Source organism: Egretta garzetta, unplaced genomic scaffold (assembly GCF_000687185.1).
Source record: "Egretta garzetta isolate BGI_Z169 unplaced genomic scaffold, ASM68718v1 scaffold511, whole genome shotgun sequence".
Lineage (NCBI taxonomy): Eukaryota > Metazoa > Chordata > Aves > Pelecaniformes > Ardeidae > Egretta > Egretta garzetta.
Genome location: NW_009258554.1, coordinates 559,110 through 570,387, shown reverse-complemented (window position 1 = coordinate 570,387; position 11,278 = coordinate 559,110). Strand labels below are relative to the sequence as shown.

The following is an 11,278-nucleotide window of genomic DNA, read 5'->3' as shown; positions in this document are numbered from 1 at the left end:
GGATTTATACTGGTGTAACTGGCAATGACTATGTGTGTAAATTTGTACAACTTTTCTATGAATCAAGAAGGCAAAAATAAATTTGAAAGCAGAGTGACATTCTGGTGTGAGATGGGAAATCCCATCTCAAGAGCAACCCCACAAAACTGTCTGGTGTAAACCAGAGCAAAAAACCCCTAAACTAAAACTAGAATATTACAACACCAGAAGCCACTCAAAAAGAGAAAGGCTATGTTTATAGAAACAGAAAGGTATTTCCTCCTCTTCTTTTCTCTCAGTGAAACTGGTTTAAAAATGAGTAAGTCTTTTAACATTACTGGACTGGGGTTCAGCATCTTATCAGGTATACTAGTTGGCTGTGTTGTAGTCTAGGAAGGCTTCCGCCCATAGACTTTTAGGAGCGTCAGAGAAACTTCACAACTACAGTGAAGAAAAGAACTCTCTTCCCACATACATGGATATAAGCTTTAGGGGACAGCTGTAAACAGATGTCTTCCACTTCTGGAAAGAGATCCAGAACATGGACAGTCAGCTTCAAGGACAAAATGTTAAGACAGATCACTGTGAAATTTGCTTTATCTAGTTATTGTACTGCCACACTGGTCAGTCTATTGTCAGTCTTACTGTTCTGAGTGAACAGAATTTCAGGTAGGATCACAGCCCTGTTAAAAACCCCTCAGATAGGTAGTTGGCAAGCACCACCATTAAAGCTCCAGGAATTTAACACTTTACTCTTTCTTTAGTTTTTAAAAACGCAAAATCCACGATGATACCCGACTCAGAAAGTAAAGTGATAGTGGGCGTGACGTTCCTATCCCACATAACACTGTCGCGCCTGTGAAGACGGGACAGTAAGGATTTCAGAAAGCAGCAACATTCCTGTGAAATAGAAATGTAACTTCTGTCTTGATTTTAGCTTGATACAGGGTTTCACTAAGATGTCAGTGAACTCAACAATTTTGAAGGATGCTGACTGAAGTGTGACAATTCACTCAAACTCATATCCTAAGTATTACAAAAAGAACACATGTACATATTTAATTGCCTTGAAAAACAACGTGTTCTGAAGCTCAAAGATCATCCCCAGCGCTCCATACAGTGGTGTGCTGCTGTGCGCTGATAATTGCATGCATTCTAATGAGACAGACAATTCGGAGCTTGATGCATTTTTGGTAGACAACCTCTACAAAGAATTTGCTGCCCATGTCTGCTAACATCTCACACATGCACAGTCAATGTTTGTGATGTTAGTGCACATGTGATGGGTAGCTATGGATTTGATGGGTTAATACAGGGACATGCAATGCAACAACGGCCAACTAGTGGGAACGGAGACACTACCTTTGACGAATATGATCTCTTGAATGCCAAGGCGTGTGGTACATAAATCGACTTTAAAGGGGGAAATGGTAAAGGAAAAAAAAACAAAAACAAACGTACAAAATGAAGCAAAATCAGTTCAAGATTGAAAACAGATGCACAGTAATAAATCAAAGCTGGTTTTAAATGAAACATAAAATTGTGCAAATGCTGAACGTGACCCAGACTGATGAAGCACAATGGAACTTCTGTCTGCAAAATCAGGTTTCCAGCACTCTCCTGAAGGCAATTAGCTTTGGCAGCCTCTTTGAAGATACAGTCAACTTGGAAATACCTTTTTCTGGAGGAATTATTTGGCCTTTATCTACCTATGGTTTTAATGTCCACAAAGCAAGTATGTGTATATACACATACAAAATTTCGGCTTAGGATTTGGAATAATGGCTTATGCTGGGGCATGTCTGGTCTGAACCAGCTCAGCCAACCATGTATTACTCTATCACACAACTCCCCATTTACAATCTGATTTACAACCTCTCCTAGGAGTTGTATTTATTTCATGGTTTTAAATTATCCCTACTTCATAGAAATTATAATTTGCATTTCACTAACATCATAAATATTTCTCACTGCTTTGTGACAGGAGAAACACCAGATGGGCTTGGAGTGGGTTAGGTGTCCTACAGTAATAGAATCTCTTTGTCTAAAAAGAGAGCCTTCAGAGAGCCTGAGGAGCTAAAATGGGGAGAAAGAGGGCGGGGACAAGGAGGGCGGGGACAAGGAGGGCGGGGACAAGGACTACCTTCTCTATCCAAAGACATTCTGCGTTGGTTACCCTGTACTCAAAAATAAGGCAAGTAAACTACTTAGTGTTTATAAGAGAGGTAAATTCCCCTTTGTGTCATAAAGGACAAAGGGCATTGTGTCATTCTGGGCGAACAGCCAGCATTTTGCATTTTCACATTTAATTAACTAAAAACAGTCACAAATGAAAAGCCTTATAACAACTTCAGCATGTTTGTAAACTTCAGTAAAAAGCAGGCTACCTGCAGCAGCAAAACGCACCTCTGATCACAATACCACAATTGTACAGGAACAATGACAAACACACATGCACACAATGACACGCCTATAAACACGAGACCCATGGGGCATTTACATTAGGAATTCTTTACGAGACACTTCCCTTGAAAGACACTACATTAAACAACGCTGAATTAATTCACTGTTGATCACAAAGAACAGGCTAAACAGAGCAAACTGTCTGGGCAGCAAGCTCACTACAATTACCAAAAAAAGCAGCACAAGCAGAATTTCAGTTTAGAGAAGGGGTTCACATAAAAGTTATGTGGCACACAGGAAGTCAACTCTTACCCATAATAAGTAGCAGGCAGTTTGTAACTTAAAAAATATAACCCCCACCCCCAATCAGTAGAAACCCAGTTTTGTCAGTCTCGAAGTTCAGTTACATTTCTTTTGACAGCGAGGCATTCCAGTGATTGCACGTACGTTCTGCATCCTTGGACAGGATGCAATAAAACTAGGTTAAGTGGAGTTCTCAGATTCATCTCCTCTGAATAAATTCATTCTCAGAACTATTCTTTAGAAAATGGGGGGATGCTGAGTGAAGAAATTCTTCATGTAGCTTCAGCGACAGCAGATGGGAGGAAATGAGACACCACCCCCACAGCCTTAGCAGAGCTGGTGAGGTATTTTCAGTATTAGGATTCCAGGCATCTGCCACTATAACCTATCCCCTCCAATGCTTAGTGATAAGATCTTTTTTTCTGCAAAAACCATTTTAAATCAAAGTAGCTCAGCACAGAAAAAAAAGTGACCATCAAGGCATACTAAAGTCTGAAAACAAGCATGGACCTTACTGAAGCCCTGCTTCCTCCTGAAGGAGCTTACAAGGCAGAACAGTAACCCCGTAACTCTTATCTGAACCCCCTGCATTGCGTATCTGTCCTCTGCTAGCCACAGGTACCTCATTCTTCTGCATCTCTTGGAAAATGCAGAATTTCTCATGAAACGCCTTGAGGGCATGCAAGGAGGAATGGAAAGGGGAGAGAAAAAAGGGAATAAAATAAAACCAAAATAATCTTCCTCTTAGATCTAGATCAGCTAGGGAGAGAGATTAAAAGAGAGGTAAATAAATACAGAAAATTCCTACTTACTTCATCAACTCCTTACACCAGCCTTAAATTAATTAGTTATTCTAATTCATTCCAATTCATATACATAGAAAGCATTTCCTACGACACTTTCATATGCAGTACTTCCATACCTTTGCCATCTAAGCCAAGTATCAACTAGATGCTGCCATTTGAGACTCTGTGCACGCTGGATGACAGGTTTGAGACAGGAGGCACAGACCACTGTGTCTGTGACAGTACCCTCTCAGATGCTCTCTTCTTCCCAAGTTTTTTTAACATGTGAACCAGGCACTATTGGGAAGGGAGAGGGGGAACATATTTTTCATTCTTCAGTACCAGAAGGGCCTTAGAGTTCTGTGAGGGTCAACGAAATCTTTACTTATTCCTCCAAACCTTGCAAACTCTGTCTAGCAGAGCTTAGAAACTCTCAGGAATGAAAGGAGGGCTCTTCCCCATTACTATGATGGAGCAGTTCCTTACATTTTTGTTGTGGTCACTTATTTTTGCATTAACAGTGCCATCCTAAAATTGAAATAAATAATTTAAAAGCAACTAACTTTGGCACGTGGCTCTCACCATGTATTTTTCCACATATAAATATGTGCAAATAAACTAAATGTATTTTTCCCTCTGGGCTTTTATGGAGACCCACTGGTGTCTCATCTTTCCTCCTCAGTAACTTCCTTAAAGCACCATTTAAAGTGAAACTATTTTGGCTAGAAAGCCGTTGATATGTCTCACAGTATGACATTATAGCACTTGCTAGGGAAGTGGTCGGGAACAAGAAACAGCTCTCTCAGAAGAAGCAGAGCTCATACCAGACCACACTGGAATGAGAACACCAGGCTAAGACCAATCCCTATATACTGGTATTTCACAGGGGCTCACTACTATGTATTTCAGCTTCACAGGTGTTATGTACACACACACAGACATATGGAAATACTCAGCAACAGACTTGATGATTTAAAGGTCTTTTCCAACCTAAATGGTTCTGTGAATCCAAGTCCACAAAGAAAACAGGGTCAAAATGGAAGAAACAGCTGATGGCTCATCTTTTCTCCAAAAAGAGAAGGTACTAATTCAGACTGTACACATTCTCTTCTCCCAGGAAAAATAAGCAAACCTGCATGAGTTGCAAAACCACAGCCTGTAGCTTACCTCTCAGTTGATGATCTTTCTTGACTATGTTCTTGACGTACGCAAAAGTACATTTCCGTCTGTAGTTTGCTTGGAATTCTACCACTTCAATCTATCAAAGAGGCTGGTAAAGTAATATTCTAAAACCGGACCCTTACAAAAAGCGAGATCTATCTCCTTGTAATAACATTAGAGCCAGTGAAATTTACTATTCTGACATTAAATGCCTGTTTTCCGTAGATCATTGGCATGCTCACAACAGGGGCAAAACTCACTATTCTGACTGTGATATTTGTTGTAAGGTAATGCCACAGTAAGACAACAGATCCATCATATAATAACAGCAGGGAGTAGCTTGCGATTGTGAAACCAAGTGAAACCAACTTATTTAAGGCAGAACAGTCAGCCAACTTACGGGAAAGCCCGTTCCACAGAAGAAACAGTAAGAACAACAAAATTAACCATCCAAGTTTCTGATGTGGTTCTCTGAACCTGTGATCTCCATGATGCTAGATCCATCTAAAACGCATTTCCCATCTGCCTACCTCTCGCTTGGATTTCTGGGAGGAGCGTTCCAAAATATCATCACTGGAGAGGTCGGAGTCCTCTGAGAAACTCAGGTGTTGACGGAGCTGCAGCTCTAAGAAGGCAGAAATAAAAACGGGAAGTTAGAGAAGTGGTAACTATTCTTTCGGTAAACACTTCAGAACTCAGCTGATAAATTGTTTGCCTGAGCTTCAAAAATACTTAGTCCTTTTATGCCAGTCTCAGTTGCTTCGCCTAGGATTACAGAGTGATCAGAGAAGCGCTGCTGCATGAAATGATCAATATTTGTTAGAAGCTTCATTCTAAGAGAGCATAACTTTCTAAGAGAGCATAACTTTCTGCAAATGCTGTTAAAAATAATGGTGATGATTCTCCCTTTGTACCGCATCAATGCTCTTACGACAGATACAGCACTTGGATGACAGCAGCCAGTACTATTTTGGCTATCTGTACAAGGCCAGAGAAATGTAACATGTTCACTTTCAATCACATTTATGGCTAACTTATTTACTGTATCACAAGTTGCCATTAAACATCTCTGCCTGCACCTGATGGCATGTGAGAGATTTACACGAGGCCGCAGAATCCCCACGTCATAGATCTGCAGACAGTTGCCAGAGCACTGAGAACACTGGAGTAACTGCATCTTGGCAGCCTTCAGCATCCGTGGAGCCAGGTTGAAAGAAAGAGAAAAGACCACCCAAGGAAAAGATGATGATCAGGTTTAAAATAGAGTTGAAATGTCACAAACAACTGATTCCAACAAACAGTGCTTATTTCTCAAATCAGTCTAAGGCAGAAAACAGATGTGGCCTTTTACATATTGAGAGTGAAGCTTTTATTTAAGGATCCTTTTTTTTCAGTGGCGTAGCAACTAATTCTGTCAATAAGCAAACATACAACTCTAGTTGCTAGCACTTATCTCGATCTGGCCATTTGACACTGGGGAGCAGCGTCATTCAGCGCTGTAGCTGAATGACAAAGTAAGCCAAACTTATTTTCAAGGATACCTAGCTGTAGGAAAAGTACATGGTGCAGAGGCACCGACCTATTATACCTGCAGCTGTAACCAACGGAGAAGCTTTGTGCTTGCCAGAATCCACAGTGGCACTACTCGAGGGAGTACTTGGGCAGGATTTGTCGTCAGTCTTTTTCTTCTTGTCTTTCTTATACCCAGAGAAAACAGACTTCCATAATGACCTAGGCTTTGTTGCTTCCTCTGCCCCACCACTAGATTTGTCGGAAAGTCTGCTGTCATTTTTGGATTTCTTCTCCTTTTTGTTCTTACGAGGGGAGAAAAGAGAAGTTCTTTTCTTACTCTTCCCACTGGAGCCTTCTGAAGAGGTGACAGACCCTTCAGGTCCAGCCACATCAGCAGCAGGAGTGGAGAACTTCTCACTAGCAGCATCATGTTTTCTTGTGGATCCCTCTGCTATTTTCAAGGCCAGATGCTTTGGAGAGTCATAAAACAACTCTTTGGTCTTCAAGGGCATAGAAGATGCCTTTCGTGGCCTTGTGGCCCCAGCAGCAGCAGCTGCAGCCATCTCCATATCTTTCATCTTACACAACTGTTTAGCCATGGCATCACGCAGTGCTTGGCTCTTGACAGACTTCTCTCTGGCTCTCATTCTTTCTTCAGCAAGCTCCTTGGCCTCCACAGAAATTTCAGGCAACACTCTCTTCTTTTGATTAACCCCTCCTTCCATTGAGGGTGGACCACCATTTTCTTTGACCAAGGGCAAAAGAAGTGGTTTCTCTGGCCTTGGCCTACTGGTAGGAGGTGTAAAGAACTTCTCATGAAGGCTTGAGTCCTCTGTCCTGTCATCATATGTGTCTTCTACATCATCAGCAAATGGAATCTCATCCACACTCTCCGCAAAAGACTTCCGCACATCATCTTTTTTGGCCTGGGTTGACTCTTTGGCAGCAGAGGTCGGCTCACGGCGTGGGGGAGCAGGAGGTGTTGATGCTGGTGTTGGAGGTGACCTGGCTTCAACCTCATTCTGCCAGACTGCTTGATGCCTCTTTCTTCGCAAAGTAGCTGGTTCTTCACCCTGAGGAGGTGGTGGTGGTGGACTCGATGGAGGAGTAAGCATGGTAGAGTCAGAAGTGTTGAAGCTCTGGCTAGCCATAGTTCTCATGTTAGATGAGCTCTCCTGAAGGCCAAGTCCAGAACTGCTGGATACGTCTCTCCTTACTTCACTGGAACTCTTTAGCTCTTTTTCTGATGGAGATTTTGGAGTGAGCAGAGAAATCTGCTCGTTTTCTAACTTGGACAGTCCCTGTCTTCTTGGGGCAGGCTGGGGTTTCACAAGATGGATCCTTTCATCCCCTGAAATATTCTCACTATTGAAAGTCTTCAGAGGAGTTGTCTCAAGGGCAGATACAGTAAAGTTCGTCTCTGAGCGTTTGTTTCTGTCTACTGGGGTAAGCCCTAAGCTCCTCCGGATTTCAGCACTCTTCATCCAGAACTCTTCTACAAGGTTACTCCGTTTCAGGGCTTCTTCTGCAGTAGTAGGGCTCCCCAGTTTTTCCACCTCACTACCCTGGCCCCTAAGGACCAGTTTGGCTAAAGGAGTAGATGTTAAGGCTGGGCCAGGTTGGAAACATACTGGAGGCTCCACTGGGGATGGAATGGATGTTTCGGCAGAAGGCAAAGGCTGGGAACAGATAGGCATTTGAGCAGATGTTGGGGATGAAGCCAACGTTGGTGCTGCTGGCTGAGACTCTGTTAGTGATGTAGGTGCAATGGCTTCAGGTGATGCAACTGGCTGGGATAAGACTGGAGATGGTGGCACCACAGGGCTCTTAACTTTCCTGTCTTTGGGAATTTCATCCTTTGGTCCTTCCTCAAGAATGAAAGGCTCAGCAAAAAAGCGTGCCTCTGGAGATTTCATTGCACGGGATACTTCAGCCAGGGGATCTTTTACATCCTACAAAATGAAAAAGGGAAATATTAGTAGTCACTGGGCATATTAAAATACTGTTCCATTTTTTTTTGCTTTTAAAAAAGTTAGCAATAAGGAAACCATCTAAGTATCAAAATACAAAAAGACATGTGGCATCCCATTCGCGGGCCTGGAACATTACTTAGGATTTCTCATCGGGTTTGGTTCGTTTTTCTGCCCCGTTGTATAAACTGTCCTTTGTAGATGACAACAAGGCAAATTTAATTTTTGGAGGAAAAAACAGTAAACTAAATTCCAGAAATCCATTTCTATCTTTTCCTGCTCTCCCTTTGAATCTCCAACTCTGTATATTGTGGTGGTCCCTTATCTTAGACAAATCTGATGCAAGTCTCTCCAGCTCTCATCAATACAGCACTTTCTGCTGGCTAGCATCTGCTGTAACATTTTCTTAAAGCAAGAGGTGCTTTCTCTGTTAAGAGTAAATTAGGCTGCAATTCCATTGACCCTTAATGGTCTGAGGAGCCTTGGTTTTCACTTTCTACATCTAGACAGCCATATTACTCAGCAGCAGAATTCATTGTTCTACAATTTAACCCTTTGGCAGCGGACTCATTCCGGTATTATTCTTTCCAGTGACATAGAATCACAGAATCCCATGTTGGAAGGGACCTCAAGGATCATCTGGCCCAACCTTTCTGGGTAACAGCACAGTCTAGACAAGATGGCCCAGCACCCTGTCCAGCTGAGTCTTGAAAGTGACCAATGTGGTGGAGTCAACCACTCCCTGGGGAGATTATTCCAATGGGTGACTGTTCTCATGGGGAAAAAATTCCCTCTCATGTCCAATCGGAATCTCCCCAAGAGCAACTTGTGTCCATTCCCCCTTGTCCTCTCCATGGGACTCCTTGTAAAAAGGGAGTCTCCATCTTCCCTGTAGCTACCCCTTAGGCACTGGTATGTGGTGAGCCTCCTTTTCTCCAGGCTGAACAAACCCAGCTCTCTCAGCCCATCCTCATACGGCTGAGAGAGGCTTCCCAGCCCTTGGGTCACCTTAGTGGCCCTGCTCTGGACCCCCTCCAGCCTCCCCGCATCTTTTTTGTATAGCAGGGACCAGAACTGCACACAGGATTCCAGGTGTGGCCTGACCAGCGCTGAGCACCGTGGGATGGTAACTTCTTTATCTCTGCTGGTGATGCCCTTGTTGATGCACCCCAGCACCCTGTTGGCCTCCTTGGTCACAGCAGCATCCTGCTCACATCTTTTGCACCAGCTTTCTTTTGAAAGCAGACAGTTTGGTTTAACTGGCACGTGACCATTAGAGCATGAACCTCTCTATCTGTGTGCTTGCATGACATATATTAAACACCCAGGTCTTGAGTATTGCATTCAGGCACTGTCTTGATATAAACAATAACTATGCCTAACGGAATCATAAGATGGTCCTGAAAAAAACCCCTTAATTTTAATAGAAAGTGAATGTTGTCAACGATTGCTGTCAGCAAACCAGCCTTATCCCATAATGCATCCACTGTAAAAGTAAAATGGTTTATGACATAAGTCTCTAGGATGAAGTCTAATCTTTTAGTAATTCCTTAAAAACAAACACTTGGGAGGGAAAAATTTGAATTGAGCATTTTAAGGGTCATGTACTTCCTGCTCTTACACACCAATAGCAGGGAACACCACAGTATGCTTGCACGCTGACTCCAGGGCTGACAACATGACAGTACATCGTTGACGCGTCTCAATTCCTTAAGCTGAACTATGTTGTTACTCATAAATAAGCACTGCTTTGGTTACTAATAAGTAATACAAATATAATTTTGAATTGCAACTGTATGGAATCTGCTTTTGGTATGGAAAAGATAGCCAAACCAGGAAGTACCTTACTTACGGTTACCCTCACACATTATATACATGTGTGTGTGTGTATATGTATATATATATGTGTGTGTGTATATATACATATTTTGTTAACTGCACATTGAAATTAAAATATCCTATATAATTCTTTCTGGAGCGTTGTGATGGGAACTTGCATGATGGTGACAGAGCCACTACACTCTGAAGACAGGAAAAAAAAAAGTAAGTTATTTTTTAAGTCTAAATGAAATCAGATTTCAAGGAGATCAACAAAAATTATAGAGACAGGGCAAGAGGAAAGCCCGCTGCTGTCAGTCCTCATTAGTTTATCCAACAAACTGTTCTATTGAACTACGGGTAGTAAGGAAAAAACGTCAAAGATTCCCTTTCTTACCTCTGCTTGTTTTGCTTTGGGACTATCAGCTGGAGACAGAGGAAGAACACTGTCGCTAGATGACTGGATAGGGATGGATGGCTTGCACAGATCTAGGGAAAACAAAAATGTTTCCAAAACCACATGAGACCACTAGTATTCTTTTTTTTTTTTTTATGTTACACACAACAAGTAGTGACAAATTTCTCAGCTTTTTACAAATTCTAGATTGGACATCTGGAACACAGACAAAAATTTTTAAATGTCAAAAATGGTACAAGCCTTTTAATGTAAATACTTCTACAAGAAAAAGCAGTTAGATGGGTTCTCATGCTTTAGGAAGCTGTAATTAATGGATTCAGAACGTTCCTCTCAAAATGTTAATGCAAGCATATACCTGGCCACTGAGAGTATTGAGATGGTTCAAATCCAAGAGACTCTTCTCTTCTCTTAAATCTATTACATGTATAGACTATCTCAAAAGCAATTACAATCATTCAAACACTGATGGGAAAGCTATTACCTTCTGTCACACTGCTAGAAACACCTTCTGCTCCTTCTTCATCTTCTTCATCTTCAGAGACTTTTAGTCCTGGCTCTTCTAAGCCACCTTGATGTAAGCGGAACTCCGCTTCTGCATCAGATGGAATGTCATCTGATCATGGATGGGGCGGGGATAAAAAACAAGAAGTCCATCAGGACATCTGTTTATTATTTAACAGTCTTTCATAAACCTTTCTTTCTATTCACATGGTGCTAATAATTTTCATAACCTGAACACCTAAATGTTTCACTTCTTTTTTTGTGTGTGCTAATTAAGAGTCATTTAAGCAGTAAATAATGGACTATTAGTGCAAATAACTGAACTAGTAATTGAAGTCTATACCTCACCAGTTTTCTGGAAATTTTTCAATTATATTAGCCATATGCAGTTCATTTTACACTAGCAAGGGAAGATTTTTGGCATAATA

General features: G+C 41.8%; 1 protein-coding gene across 11 annotated transcripts in view; it reads right to left on the bottom strand.

The window, feature by feature from the left end:
* MICAL3 (microtubule associated monooxygenase, calponin and LIM domain containing 3) overlaps positions 1 to 11,278 on the bottom strand; it is a 160,519-nt gene that overhangs the window by 23,791 nt on the left and 125,450 nt on the right. For 9 of the 11 annotated variants that reach the window (XM_035903349.1, XM_035903348.1, XM_035903352.1 and 6 more), the window contains 4 exons: positions 10,831 to 10,962; positions 10,329 to 10,420; positions 6,211 to 8,095; positions 5,162 to 5,256 (listed from right to left, as the gene is read on the bottom strand). In XM_035903349.1, coding sequence (XP_035759242.1) covers positions 5,162 to 5,256; positions 6,211 to 8,095; positions 10,329 to 10,420; positions 10,831 to 10,962 — 2,204 coding nt within the window. The remainder of the gene's footprint in view (positions 1 to 5,161; positions 5,257 to 6,210; positions 8,096 to 10,328; positions 10,421 to 10,830; positions 10,963 to 11,278) is intronic. The other 2 variants (XM_035903358.1, XM_035903351.1) reach the window with 1 other exon arrangement.